This window comes from Xenopus tropicalis, chromosome 8 (assembly GCF_000004195.4).
Source record: "Xenopus tropicalis strain Nigerian chromosome 8, UCB_Xtro_10.0, whole genome shotgun sequence".
Classification (NCBI taxonomy): Eukaryota; Metazoa; Chordata; class Amphibia; order Anura; family Pipidae; genus Xenopus; species Xenopus tropicalis.
The window spans coordinates 128,131,082-128,152,451 of NC_030684.2; the positions used below are offsets into that span (position 1 = coordinate 128,131,082).

Here is a 21,370-nt window from a genome sequence, read left to right on the forward strand (position 1 = left end):
TAAGGCGTTTTCTAGCGTATTTACGCTTTGTGTGGTTTGCTTCGAGTCTTTTCAAGTTACTTCTATGGATGATGATATCATGCGTTTTTCAGCCGACGAGAGAATTAGAAAATACGCAGTGTAAAAACGCCACATGTGGCATCAGCCTTATCCCACCTATCTGTGATGTCACCAGAGGCAACAGGCTGGAGTGACTATATATATATATATAACTCGGCGGCCACCAGAGCAGTTTTGATTATAATTGAATACACACAATAGCAATTCCCATGGGGCGCTTTAAAGCTGACATCTGCCCCATGTTTGAGTTTTTTTAGCAGAAGCGCCTACACGTCAAGGAAACGACATACTATTGAACTCCACAAGTTTGGAAATACACTTTGCTGCAATACGCTGCGTATTTTTAACATGGTGGCGAGATGGATTGTGCATATAATGTATGTGCACTTGGTGACACATCCCTAAATACAACACCTATTACAAATTAGAAAAAAAAACGAGTGTATGCTGCCTTATGTACTGATTATTTCACATTTACTGCTGGGCTGTGGTGGCTTTGGGAAAACACTTCTTAGGAACAACGTAGTGCATAAAGTTTTCTAGTAATGCTGGCTCGTTTGGATTTTCATAGGAACATGTCAGTATCGCTTTAAATTTGTAAGTACCTTCAAGCAACACAAGTATAAAGCAAAGAATGTGGTCAAAAAGTACTGGCATCTGTTACAAATGGACAAGTATTATGGTAAAACCTTTAAAGATTTTCCTTTGTTTGTATATAAAAGGGGTAAGTTACAGATGAAGAGAGGAAATAAAAAGAGAAAGACAAGATGGGGTATAAAAGACACTTACAGCGCTCGTCCTGTCTTTGTAATCCTAAGGGAAGGAATAGATATTTACAAATATTATTAAAAAGAGAGGATTTTTGGATTTGGAAATGAGACTGTAAATAGCCAAAGTAACATTTCATATTTGTTGAGGTAAGCAGCACTGCAACATTTTTTTTGGTTATGTGCACTTTGTGACACATCCCTAAATACTACACCTATTTTAACAAAACATACCCCAGACATGCCAGTATAATCACTACAAAAAATGGTTAACAAGCATATTGACCCCAGATGAGCCAGTAAAATCACTAAATAAAATAAATAACGGGCTTATCCCACCTACCTGTGATGTCACAAGAGGTGGCAGGCTGGAGTGACGATATAAGGGTTAAATCGTGGGGCGGGGTAGGCCAAGGGCAGAATTCAGCGCTAAAGATTTGCTGAGCTAAACTGACCCTGCCTGAGCCGCAGGTGTCAAGCTGGCCCGCACATCACTAGGCTACAGTACTGTTTGTACTTATTTCATATGTACTGCAGCCTAGGAAGGATCCCCCCCCCAGGCCAGTGTGACCAAATAAAATAAAAAGTAGTGTATGCTAATAAAAATGTGATCAAAAGTACTGGCATCTATTACAAAAGGACAAGTATTATGGTAAAACCATTACAGATTTGCCTTTGTATATAAAAGGGGTAAGTTACAGTTGAAGAGAGGAAATAAAAAGAGAAGGACAAGAAGGGGTATAAAAGAAACTGACTGTACCAGGGCTTTATATCTAAGGGAAGGAATAGATATTGCAAATATTATTACAAAGAGAGGCTTTTTTGATTGGAAATTAGACTGAAAACAGCCAAAGAGACTGAATGAAAATAGGAATTTCAACAGTTTTCGAAATGATTACTTATTTTATCTTATTGAATAGATGGGAATTAAACAGGAGCTCTATTTCAATATTTAAGGGAAGGAATAGATATTGCAAATATTATTACAAAGAGAGGCTTTTTTATATAGAAAGGAGACTGTAAACAGCCAAAGTAACATTTCACACTTGTTGAGGTAAGTAGCACTGCAAAAAACATTTTTGTTGTGTGCACTTTGTGACACATCCCTAAATACTACACCTATTTAAAAAAAAAAAACTACCCCAGGCGTGCCAGTATAATTACTACAGAAAATGGTTAACGAGCATATTAACCCCAGATGAGCCAGTATAATCATTAAATAAAATAGATAACAGGCTTATCCCACCTATCTGTGATGTTACCAGAGGCGGCAGGCTGGAGTGACTATATAAATCGGGGGCTCCCAGAGCAGTTTGGGGACAGGGTTAAGTCGTGGGGCGGGGTAGGCCAAGGGCAGAATTCAGTGCTAAAGATTTGCTGAGCTTATCCGACCCTGCCTGAGCCGCAGGTGTCAAGCTGTGAAACTATGAATATAGTTTTCTAGTAATGCTGGCTTATTTGGATTTTCATAGGAACATGTCAGTATCGCTTTAAGTGTGTAAGTACCTTCAAGCAACACAAGTATAAAGTAAAGAATGTGGTCAAAAAGTACTGGCATCTGTTACAAAAGGACAAGTATTATGGTAAAACATTTACAGATTTTTCTTTGTATATAAAAGGGGTAAGTTACAGATGAAGAGAGGAAATAAAAAGAGAAAGACAAGATGGGGTATAAAAGACACTTACTGGACTTAAAAAGTGTTGGGAAATCTAAGGGAAGGAATAGATATTACAAATATTATTAAAAAGAGAGGCTTTTTTGATTTGGATATGAGACTGTAAACAGCAAAAGTAACATTTTATATTTGTTGAGGTAAGCAGCACTGCAAGAATGTTTTTGATTATGTGCCCTTTGTGACACATCCCTAAATACTACACCCATTTTTACAAAACATACCCCAGACGTGCCAGTATAATTACTACAGAAAATGGTTAATGAGCATATTAACCCCAGATGACCCGGTATAATCACTAAATAAAATAGATAACGGGCTTATCCCACCTATCTGTGATGTTACCAGAGGCGGTAGGCAGGAGTGACTATAAAAATCGGGGGCCGCCAGAGCAGTTTGGGGACAGGGTTAAGTCGTGGGGCGGGGTAGGCCAAGGGCAGAATTCAGTGCTAAAGATTTGCTGAGCTAAACTGACCCTGCCTGAGCCGCAGGTGTCAAGCTGTGAAACTATGAATATAGTTTTCTAGTAATGCTGGCTCATTTGGATTTTCATAGGAACATGTCAGTATCGCTTTAAGTGTGTAAGTACCTTCAAGCAACACAAGTATAAAGTAAAGAATGTGGTCAAAAAGTACTGGCATCTGTTACAAAAGGACAAGTATTATGGTAAAACATTTACAGATTTTTCTTTGTATATAAAAGGGGTAAGTTACAGATGAAGAGAGGAAATAAAAAGAGAAAGACAAGATGGGGTATAAAAGACACTTACAGTGCTCATACAGTGTTCGGAAATCTAAGGGAAGGAATAGATATTACAAATATTATTACAAAGAGAGGCTTTTTTTTTTATACGGAAATGAGACTGTAAACAGCCAAAGTAACATTTCATATTTGTTGGGTTAAGCAGCACTGCTACATTTTTTTTTGTTATGCGCACTTTGTGTCACATCCCTAAGTACTACACCTATTTTAACAGAACATACCCCAGGTGTGCCAGTATAATTACTACAGAAAATGGTTAACGACCATATTAACCCCAGATGAGCCGGTATAATCACTAAATCACCTATCTGTGATGTCACCAGAGGCGGCAGGCTGGAGTGAGCAGTTTGGGGACAGGGTTAAGTCATGGGGAAGGGTAGGCCAAGGGCAGAATTCAGTGCTAAAGATTTTCCAAGCTAAACTGACCCTGCCTGAGCCGCAGGTGTCAAGCTGGCCCGCACATCACTAGCCTACAGTACTGTTTGTACTCATTTCATTTGTACTGCAGCCTATGAAGGATTGCTCCGCCCCCAGGCCAGTGTGACCAAATAAAATAAAAAGTAGTGTATGCTACAAAAATGTGGTCAAAAGTACTGGCATCTATTACAAAAGGACAAATATTATGGTAAAACCTTTACAGGTTTTACTAACCATCCTCCCGGACTCCCACCTCTCTCCCCTGCAATCAATTTTAAACTCTGCTGCCAGGATCCTCCTGCTCTCTCCTAAAAGGGATCCTGCTCAGCCTCGTTTAAGCTCACTAGCATGGCTGCCTGCCAAAGGATAGCTTACAAAATCCCTCTACCGACATTCAAAGCCCTTCACTCCTCTGCTCCTCACTACATTTCTTCACTGGTCTCCCTGCATGTTCCTGGTCATCTCCTCCGCTCCTCTCAGAGCCTCCGTCTTTTTACACCATCCACACCCACTGCGCTCTCTCGGCTTAACCCTTTCTATCTCGCTGCTCCTTCCCTCTGGAACTCTATCCCTGAATCCCTCCATCTTAAACCTTTCTATCTTGCTGCTCCTTCCCTCTGGAACTCTATCCCTGAATCCCTCCATCTTAAACCTTTCTATCTCGCTGCTCCTTCCCTCTGGAACTCTATCCCTGAATCCCTCCGTAGGGAAAACTCACCCACTCTCTTTAAGAAAAAACTCAGCTGTTACCTTCGGAGCACTAAGATACTATTTTGCCCAGTCCTGAGCTTAAGGGCAAATGCCCATACCTGATGCACTCTTACCTTCCAGTTTGTGCCTGTATGTTACCCAACCACTCAGATTGTAAGCTCTACGGGGCAGGGACCTCCTTCCTACTGTGTCTCATACCACATGGCACTTATATACAGTGGAGGAAATAATTATTTGACCCCTCACTGATTTTGTAAGTTTGTCCAATGACAAAGAAATGAAAAGTCTCAGAACAGTATCATTTCAATGGTAGGTTTATTTTAACAGTGGCAGATAGCACATCAAAAGGAAAATCGAAAAAATAACTTTAAATAAAAGATAGCAACTGATTTGCATTTCATTGAGTGAAATAAGTTTTTGAACCCTCTAACAAAAAAAGACTTAATACTTAGTGGAAAAACCCTTGTTTGCAAGCACAGAGGTCAAAAGTTTCTTGTAATTGATGACCAAGTTTGCGCACATTTTAGGAGGAATGTTGGTCCCACTCCTCTTTGCAGATCATCTCTAAATCCCTAAGGTTTCGAGGCTGTCTCTGTGCAACTCTGAGCTTGAGCTCCCTCCATAGGTTTTCTATTGGATTAAGGTACGGAGACTGACTAGGCCACTCCATGACCTTAATGTGCTTCTTCTTGAGCCACTCCTTTGTTGCCTTTGCTGTATGTTTTGGGTCATTGTCGTGCTGGAACACCCATCCACGACCCATTTTCAGTTTCCTGGCAGAGGGAAGGAGGTTGTCGTTCAGGATTTCACGATACATGGCTCCATCCATTTTCCCGTTAATGCGAATAAGTTGTCCTGTGCCCTTAGCAGAAAAACACCCCCAAAGCAAAATGTTTCCACCCCCATGCTTGACGGTGGGGACGGTGTTTTGGGGGTCATAGGCAGCATTTTTCTTCCTCCAAACACAGCGAGTTGAGATAATGCCAAAGAGCTCTATTTTGGTCTCATCAGACCACAGCACCTTCTCCCAGTCACTCACAGAATCATTCAGGTGTTCATTGGCAAACTTCAGACGGGCCTGCACATGTGCCTTCTTGAGCAGGGGGACCTTGCGAGCCCTGCAGGATTTTAATCCATTGCGGTGTAATGTGTTTCCAATGGTTTTCTTGGTGACTGTGGTCCCTGCTAATTTGAGGTCATTAACTAACTCCTCCCGTGTAGTTCTAGGATGCTTTTTCACCTTTCTCAGAATCATTGACACCCCACGAGGTGAGATCTTGCGTGGAGCCCCAGAGCGAGGTCGATTGATGGTCATTTTGTGCTCCTTCCATTTTCGAACAATCGCACCAACAGTTGTCACCTTCTCTCCCAGCTTCTTGCTAATGGTTTTGTAGCCCATTCCAGCCTTGTGCAGGTCTACAATTTTGTCTCTGACATCCTTGGACAGCTCTTTGGTCTTTCCCATGTTGGAGAGTTTGGAGTCTGCTTGATTGATTGATTCTGTGGACAGGTGTCTTTTATACAGGTGACTAGTTAAGACAGGTGTCCTTAATGAGGTTGACTAATTGAGTAGAATTGTCTAACCACTCTGTGGGAGCCAGAACTCTTAATGGTTGGTAGGGGTTCAAAAACTTATTTCACTCAATGAAATGCAAATCAGTTGCTATCTTTTATTTAAAGTTATTTTTTCGATTTTCCTTTTGATGTGCTATCTGCCACTGTTAAAATAAACCTACCATTGAAATGATACTGTTCTGAGACTTTTCATTTCTTTGTCATTGGACAAACTTACAAAATCAGTGAGGGGTCAAATAAGTATTTCCTCCACTGTATATATATATATATATATATATATATATATATATATATATATATATATATATAAAAATATATGTATTTATTGTATGTATTTATTATATCACTTGTCCTCCCTGTGTGTAATTTTGTATTCTGTAAGATTGTACAGCGCTGCGTACCCTTGTGGCACTTTATAAATAAAGTTATACATACATACAGATTTTCCTTTGTTTGTATATAAAAGGGGTAAGTTACAGTTGAAGAGAGGAAATAAAAAGAGAAGGACAAGATGGGGTATAAAAGAAACTGACTGTACCAGGGCTTTATATCTAAGGGAAGGAATAGATATTGCAAATATTATTACAAAGAGAGGCTTTTTTGATTGGAAATTAGACTGTAAACAGCCAAACAGACTGAATGAAAATAGGAATTTCAACTGTTTTCAAAATCTTATCAAATAGATGGGAATTAAACAGGAGCTCTATTTCAATATCTAAGGGAAGGAATAGATATTACAAATATTATTACAAAGAGAGGCTTTTTTGATTTGGAAATGAGACTGTAAACAGCCAAAGTAACATTTCATATTTGTTGAGGTAAGTAGCACTGCTAAATTTATTTTTTGTGTGCACTTTGTGTCACATCCCTAAATAGTACACCTATTTTTAACAGAACATACCCCAGGTGTGCCAGTATAATTACTACAGAAAATGGTTAACGAGCATATTAACACCAGATGAGCCAGTATAATCACTAAATAAAATAGATAATGGGCTTATCCCACCTATCTGTGATGTTACCAGGGGCGGTAGGAAGGAGTGACTATATAAATCGGGGGCTCCCAGAGCAGTTTGGGGACAGGGTTAAGTCGTGGGGCGGGGTAGGCCAAGGGCAGAATTCAATGCTAAAGATTTGCTGAGCTAAACTGACCCTGCCTGAGCCGCAGGTGTCAAGCTGTGAAACTATGAATATAGTTTTCTAGTAATGCTGGCTCATTTGGATTTTCATAGGAACATATCAGTATCGCTTTAAATTTGTAAGTACCTTCAAGCAACACAAGTATAAAGTAAAGAATGTGGTCAAAAAGTACTGGCATCTGTTACAAATGGCAAGTATTATGGTAAAACATTTACAGATTTTTCTTTGTATATAAAAGGGGTAAGTTACAGATGAAGAGAGGAAATAAAAAGAGAAAGACAAGGAGGGGTATAAAAGACACTTACAGCGCTCGTACAGTCTTTGTAAACCTAAAGGAAGGAATAGATATTACAAATATTATTACAAAGAGAGGGCTTTTAGATTTGGAAATGAGACTGTAAACAGCCAAAGTAACATTTCATATTTGTTGGGTTAAGCAGCACTGCAACATTTTTTGGGTTATGTGCACTTTGTGTCACATCCCTAAATACTACACCTATTTTAACATAACATACCCCAGACATGCCAGTATAATTACTACAGAAAGTGGTTAATGGGCTATCTGTGATGTCACCAGAGGCGGCAGGCTGGAGTGACTATATAAATCGGGGGCTCCCAGAGCAGTTTGGGGACAGGGTTAAAGGAACAGTAACACTAAAATATAAAAATGTTTTAAAATAATTAAAATATAATGTACTGTTGTCCTGCACTGGTAAAAGTTGTGTGTTTGCTTCAGAAAGACTACTGTAGTTAATAGAAATAGCTTTTGTGTAGGCATGGGGGCAGCCATTTAAATTGAAAAAAGGAGAAAAGGCACAGGTTACATAAGAAGATAACAGATAACTGTGTAGAATACAATGGTAATCTATGCTACTTATCTGTTATCTGCTTAGTAACCTGTGCCTTTTCTCCTTTTTTAAATTTAAATGGCTGCCCCCATGGCTACACAGCAGGGTATTTATATAAACCGCAGTAGTGTTTAAGAAGCAAACAGACAACTTTTACCAGTGCAGGGCAATAGTACATAATATATTAATTATTTTTATACACTTTCATTTTTTGGTGTTACTGTTCCTTTAAGTCGTGGGGTGGGGTAGGCCAAGGGCTGAGCTAACCTGACCCTGCTTGAACCACAGGTGTAAAGCTGGAACACCCATCACTAGGCTACAGTACTGTTTATACTCATTTCATATGTACTGCAGCCTAGGAAGGATTGCCCCCCCCCCCAGGCCAGTGTGACCAAATAAAATAAAAAGTAGTGTATGCTATAAAAATGTGATCAAAAGTACTGGCATCTATTACAAAAGGACAAGTATTATGGTAAAACCGTTACAGATTTGCCTTTGTATATAAAAGGGGTAAGTTACAGTTGAAGAGAGGAAATAAAAAGAGAAGGACAAGAAGGGGTATAAAAGAAACTGACTGTACCAGGGCTTTATATCTAAGGGAAGGAATAGATATTGCAAATATTATTACAAAGAGAGGCTTTTTTATATGGAAATGAGACTGTAAACAGCCAAAGCATCATTTCACATTTGTTGAGGTAAGTAGCACTGCAAAAAATTGTTTTGTTGTGTGCACTTTGTGACACATCCCTAAATTCTACACCTATTTTAAAAAAAAACATACCCCAGGCGTGCCAGTATAATTACTACAGAAAATGGTTAACGAGCATATTAACCCCAGATGAGCCAGTATAATAACTAAATAAAATAGATAACAGGCTTATCCCACCTATCTGTGATGTTACCAGAGGCGGTAGGCAGGAGTGACTATATAAATCGGGGGCCGCCAGAGCAGTTTGGGGACAGGGTTAAGTCGTGGGGCGGGGTAGGCCAAGGGCAGAATTCAATGCTAAAGATTTGCTGAGCTAAACTGACCCTGCCTGAGCCGCAGGTGTCAAGCTGTGAAACCATGAATATAGTTTTCTAGTAATGCTGGCTCATTTGGATTTTCATAGGAACATGTCAGTATCGCTTTAAGTGTGTAAGTACCTTCAAGCAACACAAGTATAAAGTAAAGAATGTGGTCAAAAAGTACTGGCATCTGTTACAAATGGCAAGTATTATGGTAAAACATTTACAGATTTGTCTTTGTATATAAAAGGGGTAAGTTACAGATGAAGAGAGGAAATAAAAAGAGAAAGACAAGGAGGGGTATAAAAGACACTTACAGCGCTCGCACAGTCTTTGTAAACCTAAAGGAAGGAATAGATATTACAAATATTATTACAAAGAGAGGCCTTTTAGATTTGGAAATGAGACTGTAAACAGCCAAAGTAACATTTCATATTTGTTGGGTTAAGCAGCACTGCAACATTTTTTGGGTTATGTGCACTTTATGTCACATCCCTAAATACTACACCTATTTTAACATAACATACCCCAGGTGTGCCAGTATAATTACAACAGAAAGTGGTTAATGGGCTTATCCCACCTATCTGTAATGTCACCAGAGGCGGCAGGCTGGAGTGACTATATAAATCGGGGGCTCCCAGAGCAGTTTGGGGACAGGGTTACGTGGGGTGGGGTAGGCCAAGGGCTGAGCTAACCTGACCCTGCTTGAACCACAGGTGTAAAGCTGGAACACCCATCACTAGCCTACAGTACTGTTTATACTCATTTCATATGTACTGCAGCCTAGGAAGGATTGCCCCCCCCCCAGGCCAGTGTGACCAAATAAAATAAAAAGTAGTGTATGCTATAAAAATGTGATCAAAAGTACTGGCATCTATTACAAAAGGACAAGTATTATGGTAAAACCGTTACAGATTTGCCTTTGTATATAAAAGGGGTAAGTTACAGTTGAAGAGAGGAAATAAAAAGAGAAGGACAAGAAGGGGTATAAAAGAAACTGACTGTACCAGGGCTTTATATCTAAGGGAAGGAATAGATATTGCAAATATTATTACAAAGAGAGGCTTTTTTATATGGAAATGAGACTGTAAACAGCCAAAGCATCATTTCACATTTGTTGAGGTAAGTAGCACTGCAAAAAATTGTTTTGTTGTGTGCACTTTGTGACACATCCCTAAATTCTACACCTATTTTAAAAAAAAAAACATACCCCAGGCGTGCCAGTATAATTACTACAGAAAATGGTTAACGAGCATATTAACCCCAGATGAGCCAGTATAATCACTAAATAAAATAGATAACAGGCTTATCCCACCTATCTGTGATGTTACCAGAGGCGGTAGGCTGGAGTGACTATATAAATCGGGGGCCGCCAGAGCAGTTTGGGGACAGGGTTAAGTCGTGGGGCGGGGTAGGCCAAGGGCAGAATTCAGTGCTAAAGATTTGCTGAGCTAAACTGACCCTGCCTGAGCCGCAAGTGTCAAGCTGTGAAACCATGAATATAGTTTTCTAGTAATGCTGGCTCATTTGGATTTTCATAGGAACATGTCAGTATCGCTTTAAAAAAGTACCTTCAAGCAACACAAGTATAAAGTAAAGAATGTGGTCAAAAAGTACTGGCATATGTTACAAAAGGACAAGTATTATGGTAAAACATTTACAGATTTTTATTTGTATATAAAAGGGGTAAGTTACAGATGAAGAGAGGAAATGAAAAGAGAAAGACAAGATGGGGTATAAAAGACACTTACTGAGCTCAAACTGTGTTGGGAAATCTAAGGGAAGGAATAGATATTACAAATATATTACAAAGAGAGGCTTTTTTGATTTGGAAATGAGACTGTAAACAGCCAAAGTAACATTTTATATTTGTTGAGGTAAGCAGCACTGCAAGAATGTTTTTGATTATGTGCCCTTTGTGTCACATCCCTAAATACTATACCCATTTTTACAAAACATACCCCAGACGTACCAGTATAATTACTACAGAAAATGGTTAATGAGCATATTATCCCCAGATGAGCCGGTATAATCACTAAATAAAATAGATAACGGGCTTATCCCGCCTATCTGTGATGTTAACAGAGGCGGTAAGCTGGAGTGACTATATAAATCGGGGGCCACCAGAGCAGTTTGGGCTGTAAATTTAAATTTTGCTTTAAACTTGTAAGTACCTTCAAGCAACACAAGTATAAAGTAAAGAATATGGTCAAAAAGTACTGGCATATGTTACAAAAGGACAAGTATTATGGTAAAACATTTACAGATTTTCTTTTGTATATAAAAGGGGTAAGTTACAGGTGAAGAGAGAAAATAAAAAGAGATAGACAAGGAGGGGTATAAAAGACACTTACAGTAAATTTGCAGTCTTCCTACAGCTAAGGGAAGGAATAGATATTACAAATATTATTACAAAGAGAGGCCTTTTAGATTTGGAAATGAGACTGTAAATAGCCAAAGTAACATTTCATATTTGTTGAGGTAAGCAGCACTGAAAGAATGTTACACGTCCCTAAATACTACACATTATAACAAAACATACCCCAGACGTTCAGTATAATAACTACAGAAAATGGTTAATGAGCATATTAACCCCAGATAAGCCAGTATAATCACTAAATTAAATAGACAATGGGCTAATCCCACCTATCTGTTATGTAACCAGAGGCAGCAGGCTGGAGTGAGCAGTTTGGGGGAGCCACAGGTGTCAAGCTGGCCCGCACATCACTAGCCTACAGTACTGTTTATGCTCATTTCATTTGTACTCCAGGCTATGAAAGTATTGCCCCACCCTCAGGCCAGTGTGACCAAATTAAAAAAAAAGGAGTGCATGCTGCCTTATGTACTGTTTATTTAACAACTACTGTTGGGCTCAGGTGGCTTCTGGAGAACATTTCCAAGTAAAAATGTAGTGCTTATAGTTTTCTATGAATGCTGTGCTTTTAGGAGGAATGTTGGTCCACTCCTCTTTGCAGATCATCTCTAAATCCCTAAGGTTTCGAGGCTGTCTCTGTGCAACTCTGAGCTTGAGCTCCCTCCATAGGTTTTCTATTGGATTAAGGTCCGGAGACTGACTAGGCCACTCCATGACCTTAATGTGCTTCTTCTTGAGCCACTCCTTTGTTGCCTTTGCTGTATGTTTTGGGTCATTGTCGTGCTGGAACACCCATCCACGACCCATTTTCAGTTTCCTGGCAGAGGGAAGGAGGTTGTCGTTCAGGATTTCACGATACATGGCTCCGTCCATTTTCCCGTTAATGCGAATAAGTTGTCCTGTGCCCTTAGCAGAAAAACACCCCCAAAGCAAAATGTTTCCACCCCCATGCTTGACGGTGGGGACAGTGTTTTGGGGGTCATAGGCAGCATTTTTCTTCCTTCAAACACAGCGAGTTGAGTTAATGCCAAAGAGCTCTATTTTGGTCTCATCAGACTACAGCACCTTCTCCCAGTCACTCACAGAATCATTCAGGTGTTCATTGGCAAACTTCAGACGGGCCTGCACATGTGCCTTCTTGAGCAGGGGGACCTTGCGAGCCCTGCAGGATTTTAATCCATTGCGGTGTAATGTGTTTCCAATGGTTTTCTTGGTGACTGTGGTCCCTGCTAATTTGAGGTCATTAACTAACTCCTCCCGTGTAGTTCTAGGATGCTTTTTCACCTTTCTCAGAATCATTGACACCCCACGAGGTGAGATCTTGCGTGGAGCCCCAGAGCGAGGTCGATTGATGGTCATTTTGTGCTCCTTCCATTTTCGAACAATCGCACCAACAGTTGTCACCTTCTCTCCCAGCTTCTTGCTAATGGTTTTGTAGCCCATTCCAGCCTTGTGCAGGTCTACAATTTTGTCTCTGACATCCTTGGACAGCTCTTTGGTCTTTCCCATGTTGGAGAGTTTGGAGTCTGCTTGATTGATTGATTCTGTGGACAGGTGTCTTTTATACAGGTGACTAGTTAAGACAGGTGTCCTTAATGAGGTTGACTAATTGAGTAGAAGTGTCTAACCACTCTGTGGGAGCCAGAACTCTTAATGGTTGGTAGGGGTTCAAAAACTTATTTCACTTAAAGGGAAACGAAAGTCAAAGTCACTTGGGGGTGCCAAAATGTTAGGCACCCCCAAGTGACTTTAACCGCTTACCTCGTACCCCGGGCTGGTGCCCCTGTTAGGAGAAAACAGCACCAGCCCGGGGCACCTGGAGCGCAGCGCTTCCGTCTTCCTCGCTTCCATTTCCTGAGTGCCAGCGGTGGGCGCATGCGCAGTAGAGTGAAAAGCCGACTTTAACATTTAAGTTCGGCTTTTCACTCTACTGCGCATGCGCGCGCAGCGAATCAGCAGCAAGGAAGCGCCGGCAGCTACCCCGGGCTGGTGCTGTTCCTTCCTCACAGGGGCACCAGCCCGGGGTAAAAGGTAGGCGGTCAAAGTCACTTGGGGGTGCCTAACATTTTGGCACCCCCAAGTGACTTTGACTTTATTTTTCCTTTAATGAAATGCAAATCAGTTGCTATCTTTTATTTAAAGTTATTTTTTCGATTTTCCTTTTGATGTGCTATCTGCCACTGTTAAAATAAACCTACCATTGAAATGATACTGTTCTGAGACTTTTCATTTCTTTGTCATTGGACAAACTTACAAAATCAGTGAGGGGTCAAATAATTATTTCCTCCACTGTATATATATATGTATTTATTGTATGTATTTATTATATCACTTGTCCTCCCTGTGTGTAATTTTGTATTCTGTAAGATTGTACAGCGCTGCGTACCCTTGTGGCACTTTATAAATAAAGTTAAACATACATACATACATCTGTATTTGTTTGTATATAAAAGGGGTAAGTTACAGTTGAAGAGAGGAAATAAAAAGAGAAGGACAAGATGGGGTATAAAAGACACTTACTGTACCAGGGCTTTATATCTAAGGGAAGGAATAGATATTGCAAATATTATTACAAAGAGAGGCTTTTTTGATTGGAAATTAGACTGTAAACAGCCAAAGCATCATTTCACATTTGTTGAGGTAAGTAGCACTGCAAAAAATTGTTTTGTTGTGTGCACTTTGTGACACATCCCTAAATTCTACACCTATTTTAAAAAAAAAAACATACCCCAGGCGTGCCAGTATAATTACTACAGAAAATGGTTAACGAGCATATTAACCCCAGATGAGCCAGTATAATCACTAAATAAAATAGATAACAGGCTTATCCCACCTATCTGTGATGTCACCAGAGGCAACAGGCTGGAGTGACTATATAAATCGGGGGCCGCCAGAGCAGTTTGGGGACAGGGTTAAGTCGTGGGGCGGGGTAGGCCAAGGGCAGAATTCAATGCTAAAGATTTGCTGAGCTAAACTGACCCTGCCTGAGCCGCAGGTGTCAAGCTGTGAAACTATGAATATAGTTTCTAGTAATGCTGGCTCATTTGGATTTTCATAGGAACATGTCAGTATCGCTTTGTGTGTAAGTGTGTAAGTACCTTCAAGCAACACAAGTATAAAATAAAGAATGTGGTCAAAAAGTACTGGCATCTGTTACAAATGGCAAGTATTATGGTAAAACATTTACAGATTTTTCTTTGTATATAAAAGGGGTAAGTTACAGATGAAGAGAGGAAATAAAAAGAGAAAGACAAGGAGGGGTATAAAAGACACTTACAGCGCTCGCACAGTCTTTGTAAACCTAAAGGAAGGAATAGATATTACAAATATTATTACAAAGAGAGGGCTTTTAGATTTGGAAATGAGACTGTAAACAGCCAAAGTAACATTTCATATTTGTTGGGTTAAGCAGCACTGCTACATTTTTTGGGTTATGTGCACTTTGTGAAACATCCCTAAATACTACACCTATTTTAACATAACATACCTCAGACATGCCAGTATAATTACTACAGAAAGTGGTTAACGGGCTTATCCCACCTATCTGTGATGTCACCAGAGGCGGCAGGCTGGAGTGACTATATAAATCGGCGGCTCCCAGAGCAGTTTGGGGACAGGGTTAAAGGAACCGTAACACTAAAAAATAAAAAAGTTTTAAAATAATTAAAATATAATGTACTGTTGACCTGCACTGGTAAAAGTTGTGTGTTTGCTTCAGAAAGACTACTGTAGTTAATAGAAATAGCTGTTGTGTAGGCATGGGGGCAGCCATTTAAATTGAAAAAAGGAGAAAAGGCACAGGTTACATAAGAAGATAACAGATAACTGTGTAGAATACAATGGTAATCTATGCTACTTATCTGTTATCTGCTTAGTAACCTGTGCCTTTTCTCCTTTTTTAAATTTAAATGGCTGCCCCCATGGCTACACAGCAGGGTATTTATATAAACTGTAGTAGTGTTTAAGAAGCAAACAGACAACTTTTACCAGTGCAGGGCAATAGTACATAATATATTAATTATTTTTATACACTTTCATTTTTTGGTGTTACTGTTCCTTTAAGTCATGGGGTGGGGTAGGCCAAGGGCTGAGCTAACCTGACCCTGCTTGAACCACAGGTGTAAAGCTGGAACACCCATCACTAGGCTACAGTACTGTTTATACTCATTTCATATGTACTGCAGCCTAGGAAGGATTGCCCCCCCCCCCAGGCCAGTGTGACCAAATAAAATAAAAAGTAGTGTATGCTATAAAAATGTGATCAAAAGTACTGGCATCTATTACAAAAGGACAAGTATTATGGTAAAACCGTTACAGATTTGCCTTTGTATATAAAAGGGGTAAGTTACAGTTGAAGAGAGGAAATAAAAAGAGAAGGACAAGAAGGGGTATAAAAGAAACTGACTGTACCAGGGCTTTATATCTAAGGGAAGGAATAGATATTGCAAATATTATTACAAAGAGAGGCTTTTTTATATGGAGAGACTGTAAACAGCCAAAGCATCATTATACATTTGTTGAGGTAAGTAGCACTGCAAAAAATTGTTTTGTTGTGTGCACTTTGTGACACATCCCTAAATTCTACACCTATTTTAAAAAAAAACTACCCCAGGCGTGCCAGTATAATTACTACAGAAAATGGTTAACGAGCATATTAACCCCAGATGAGCCAGTATAATCACTAAATAAAATAGATAACAGGCTTATCCCACCTATCTGTGATGTCACCAGAGGCAACAGGCTGGAGTGACTATATAAATCGGGGGCCGCCAGAGCAGTTTGGGGACAGGGTTAAGTCGTGGGGCGGGGTAGGCCAAGGGCAGAATTCAGTGCTAAAGATTTGCTGAGCTAAACTGACCCTGCCTGAGCTGCAGGTGTCAAGCTGTGAAACCATGAATATAGTTTTCTAGTAATGCTGGCTCATTTGGATTTTCATAGGAACATGTCAGTATCGCTTTAAGTGTGTAAGTACCTTCAAGCAACACAAGTATAAAGTAAAGAATGTGGTCAAAAAGTACTGGCATCTGTTACAAAAGGACAAGTATTATGGTAAAACATTTACAGATTTTTCTTTGTATATAAAAGGGGTAAGTTACAGATGAAGAGAGGAAATAAAAAGAGAAAGACAAGATGGGGTATAAAAGACACTTACTGAGCTCAAACTGTGTTGGGAAATCTAAGGGAAGGAATAGATATTACAAATATATTACAAAGAGAGGCTTTTTTGATTTGGAAATGAGACTGTAAACAGCCAAAGTAACATTTCATATTTGTTGAGGTAAGCAGCACTGCAACATTTTTTTTTGTTATACGCACTTTGTGTCACATCCCTAAATACTACACCTATTTTAACAGAACATACCCCAGGTGTGCCAGTATAATTACTACAGAAAATGGATAACGAGCATATTAACCCCAGATGAGCCAGTATAATCACTAAATAAAATAAATAACAGGCTTATCCCACCTATATGTGATGTCTCAAGAGGCGGCAGGCTGGAGTGACTATATAAGGGTTAAGTCGTGGGGTGGGGTAGGCCAAGGGCAGAATTCAGCGCTAAAGATTTGCTGAGCTAAACTGACCCTGCCTGAGCCGCAGGTGTCAAGCTGTGAAACTATGAATATAGTTTTCTAGTAATGCTGGCACATTTGGATTTTCATAGGAACATGTCAGTATCGCTTTAAGTGTGTAAGTACCTTCAAGCAACACAAGTATAAAGTAAAGAATGTGGTCAAAAAGTACTGGCATCTGTTACAAAAGTTTTATGGTAAAACATTTACAGATTTTTCTTTGTATATAAAAGGGGTAAGTTACAGATGAAGAGAGGAAATAAAAAGAGAAAGACAAGGTGGGGTATAAAAGACACTTACTGAGCTCAAACAGTGTTGGGAAATCTAAGGGAAGGAATAGATATTACAAATATATTACAAAGAGAGGCTTTTTTGATTTGGAAATGAGACTGTAAACAGCCAAAGTAACATTTCATATTTGTTGAGGTAAGCAGCACTGCTAAATGTTTTTGATTATGTGCCCTTTGTGACACATCCCTAAATACTACACCCATTTTTACAAAACATACCCCAGACGTGCCAGTATAATTACTACAGAAAATGGTTAACGAGCATATTAACCCCAGATGAGCCGTTATAATCATTAAATAAAATAGATAACGGGCTTATCCCACCTATCTGTGATGTTACCAGAGGCGGCAGGCTGGAGTGACTATATAAATCGGGGGCCGCTAGAGTAGTTTGGGCTGTAAATTTAAATTTTGCAAGTATCTTCAAGCAACACAAGTATAAAGTAAAGAATATGGTCAAAAAGTACTGGCATCTGTTACAAAAGGCAATTGTTATGGTAAAAAAATTACAGATTTGCCTTTTATATAAAAGGGGTAAGCTAGAGGAAAGAAAAGACAAGATGGGGTATAAAAGAGAGACTTACCGAACAAGCTCTTCATTTCAACAGCTAAGGGAAGGAATAGATATTACAAATATTATTACAAAGAGAGGCTTTTTGGATTTGAAAATGAGACTGTAAACAGGCAAAGTAACATTTCATATTTGTTGAGGTAAGCAGCACTGCTACATTTTTTTTTTGTTATGTGCACTTTGTGACACATCCCTAAATACTACACCTATTTTAACAAAACATTCCCCAGGTGTGCCAGTATAATTACTACAGAAAATGGTTAACGATCATATTAACCCCAGATGAGCCGGTATAATCACTTAATAAAATAGATAACGGGCTTATCCCACCTATCTGTGATGTCACCAGAGGCGGCAGGCTGGAGTGACTATATAAGGGTTAAGTCATGGGGCAGGGTAGGCCAAGGGCAGAATTCAGCGCTAAAGATTTGCAGAGCTAACCCAACCCTGCCTGAGCCACAGGTGTCAAGCTGGCCCGCACATCACTAGCCTACAGTACTGTTTGTACTTATTTCATTTGTACTGCAGCCTAAGGAAGGATTGCTCCACCCCCAGGCCAGTGTGACCAAATAAAATAAAAAGCAGTGTATGCTATAAAAATGTGGTCAAAAGTACTGGCATCTATTACAAAAGGACAAGTATTATGGTAAAACCGTTACAGATTTGCCTTTGTATATAAAAGGGGTAAGTTACAGTTGAAGAGAGGAAATAAAAAGAGAAGGACAAGATGGGGTATAAAAGAAACTGACTGTATCAGGGCTTTATATCTAAGGGAAGGAATAGATATTGCAAATATTATAACAAAGAGAGGCTTTTTTGATTGAAAATTAGACTGTAAACAATGAAACAATGAAAATTGGAATTTCAACTGTTTTCAAAATGATTACTTATTTTATCTTACCAAATAGATGGGAATTAAACAGGAGCTCTATTTCAATATCTAAGGGAAGGAATAGATATTGCAAATATTATTACAAACCAAATTCCAAAAAAGTTGGGACACTAAACAAATTGTGAATAAAAACTGAACGCAATGATGTGGAGGTGCCAACTTCTAATATTTTATTCAGAATAGAACATAAATCATGGAACAAAAGTTTAAACTGAGAAAATGTACCATTTTAAGGGAAAAATATGTTGATTCAGAATTTCATGGTGTCAACAAATCCCAAAAAAGTTGGGACAAGTAGCAATAAGAGGCTGGAAAAAGTAAATTTGAGCTGGAAGACCAAATAACACTAATTAGGTCAATTGGCAACATGATTGGGTATAAAAAGAGCTTCTCAGAGTGGCAGTGTCTCTCAGAAGCCAAGATGGGTAGAGGATCACCAATTCCCACAATGTTGCGCAGAAAGATAGTGGAGCAATATCAGAAAGGTGTTTCCCAGCGAAAAATTGCAAAGATTTTGCATCTATTATCATCAACTGTATATAAAATCATCCGAAGATTCAGAGAATCTGGAACAATCTCTGTGCGTAAGAGTCAACGCCGTAAAACCATACTGGATGCCCGTGATCTCCGGGCCCTTAAACGACACTGCACCACAAACAGGAATGCTACTGTAAAGGAAATCACAGAATGGGCTCAGGAATACTTCCAGAAACCATTGTCAGTGAACACAATCCACCGTGCCATCCGCCGTTGCCAGCTGAAAGTCTACAGTGCAAAGAAGAAGCCATTTCTAAGCAAGATCCAGAAGCTCAGGCGTTTTCACTGGGCCAGGGATCATTTAAAATGGAGTGTGGCAAAATGGAAGACTGTTCTGTGGTCAGACGAGCCATGATTCGAAGTTCTTTTTGGAAATATGGGACGCCATGTCATCCGGACCAAAGAGGACAAGGACAACCCAAGTTGTTATCAACGCTCAGTTCAGAAGCCTGCATCTCTGATGGTATGGGGTTGCAAGAGTGCGTGTGGCATGGGCAGCTTGCATGTCTGGAAAGGCAGCATCAATGCAGAAAAATATATTCAGGTTCTAGAACAACATATGCTCCCATCCAGACGTCATCTCTTTCAGGGAAGACCCTGCATTTTTCAACAAGATAATGCCAGACCACATTCTGCATCAATCACAACATCATGGCTGCGTAGGAGAAGGATCCGGGTACTGAAATGGCCAGTCTGCAGTCCAGATCTTTCACCTATAGAGAACATTTGGCGCATCATAAAGAGGAAGGTGCGACAAAGAAGGCCCAAGACGATTGAACAGTTAGAGGCCTGTATTAGACAAGAATGGGAGAGCATTCCTATTCCTAAACTTGAGAAACTGGTCTCCACGGTCCCCAGACGTCTGTTGAGTGTTGTAAGAAGAAGGGGAGATGCCACACAGTGGGGAAAATGGCCTTGTCCCAACTTTTTTGGGATTTGTTGACACCATGAAATTCTGAATCAACATATTTTTCCCTTAAAATGGTACATTTTCTCAGTTTAAACTTTTGTTCCGTGATTTATGTTCTATTCTGAATAAAATATTAGAAGTTGGCACCTCCACATCATTGCGTTCAGTTTTTATTTACAATTTGTTTAGTGTCCCAACTTTTTTGGAATCCTGGTTGTACAAAGAGAGGTTTTTTTTATACGGAAATGAGACCGTAAACAGCCAGAGTAACATTTCATATTTGTTGAGGTAAGCAGCACTGCAACATTTTTTGTTGTTGTGTGTACTTTGTGACACATCCCTAAATACTACACCTATTTTTAAAAAAAACATACCCCAGGTGTGCCAGTATAATTACTACAGAAAATGGTTAACGAGCATATTAACTCCAGATGAGCCAGTATGATCATTAAGTAAAATAGATAATGGGCTTATCCCACCTAAACTGACTTCAGCTGCTGCAGCCCAAACAGGGAATTAAACAGAGTTGCATGCCTCCAGAGCAAAACTTTTTTAAAAAGTTATCCAACTAGGAAATAACTGTCCTTCATTTCTGGCAGGACATCTACTTTCTAGGGGTAGAAAGTAGAGCCAGCCCATTTATCATGAGGGAGGAGTCAAGAGTTTTGGTTGTTCAGGGCTGCCTCCTGAGCTAAAGGCAGACAAACTCTTGACATCTGCACTGGCAGGAGGGACGCCTACATTCATTCATTTAAGCTGTTTGTTTAAAGGACAAAGAAAACCTAAAACACTGGAGGGTTCAAATTTGCTAGGCACCCACCGATGCCCAAAATCACTTCCTATGCCTGGGCTTGTTCACCACTTCTTTAAAAACTGTAACAGATACTTTTCTCTAGAGTGCCGCGCCACCATTTTATATGGCTCCCAGGTCTCCCTTGCACCCTGGGTGGGAAAATGCCAAGTGTAGATATTTCTTTGTTGCTGACTGTAGTGCACATGGTGCGAGGGGTACCTGGGAGATAAACAAAATTAGAAGGTACCCCAAGGTAGAACTGTGTTAAAAGAAAAGGAGCACTGGCCTGGAGGGAAAGGTAGTGGTTTCTGGTCAATTGGTAGGCCCGACCCCAAGTGATACAGGCTTCTATGTCATGCTGTTAATAATTTTCCCACATGTTTATACCTGGTTCAGGGTTTTCTAAAGAAGTTTATAATATATTCAGTTCTACCTGAGACATAATAACATGTCACATGATTTTAAAATGTA

The 21,370-nt window shown here is 39.7% G+C and overlaps 1 protein-coding gene across 17 annotated transcripts in view; it reads right to left on the reverse strand.

Moving 5' to 3' along the window:
- The window catches only part of LOC100496185, a 75,334-nt gene that overhangs the window by 28,769 nt on the left and 25,195 nt on the right, over positions 1 to 21,370 (reverse strand). For 4 of the 17 annotated variants that reach the window (XM_031892141.1, XM_031892139.1, XM_031892130.1 and 1 more), the window contains 14 exons: positions 18,669 to 18,707; positions 17,781 to 17,804; positions 17,207 to 17,230; positions 16,488 to 16,511; positions 14,613 to 14,636; positions 13,856 to 13,873; positions 11,316 to 11,339; positions 10,713 to 10,736; positions 9,279 to 9,302; positions 8,529 to 8,546; positions 7,411 to 7,434; positions 3,270 to 3,293; positions 2,514 to 2,537; positions 850 to 873 (listed from right to left, as the gene is read on the reverse strand). In XM_031892141.1, the coding sequence (XP_031748001.1) occupies positions 850 to 873; positions 2,514 to 2,537; positions 3,270 to 3,293; positions 7,411 to 7,434; positions 8,529 to 8,546; positions 9,279 to 9,302; positions 10,713 to 10,736; positions 11,316 to 11,339; positions 13,856 to 13,873; positions 14,613 to 14,636; positions 16,488 to 16,511; positions 17,207 to 17,230; positions 17,781 to 17,804; positions 18,669 to 18,707 (339 nt within the window). The remainder of the gene's footprint in view (positions 1 to 849; positions 874 to 2,513; positions 2,538 to 3,269; positions 3,294 to 7,410; positions 7,435 to 8,528; positions 8,547 to 9,278; positions 9,303 to 10,712; positions 10,737 to 11,315; positions 11,340 to 13,855; positions 13,874 to 14,612; positions 14,637 to 16,487; positions 16,512 to 17,206; positions 17,231 to 17,780; positions 17,805 to 18,668; positions 18,708 to 21,370) is intronic. The other 13 variants (XM_031892133.1, XM_031892132.1, XM_031892134.1 and 10 more) reach the window with 13 other exon arrangements.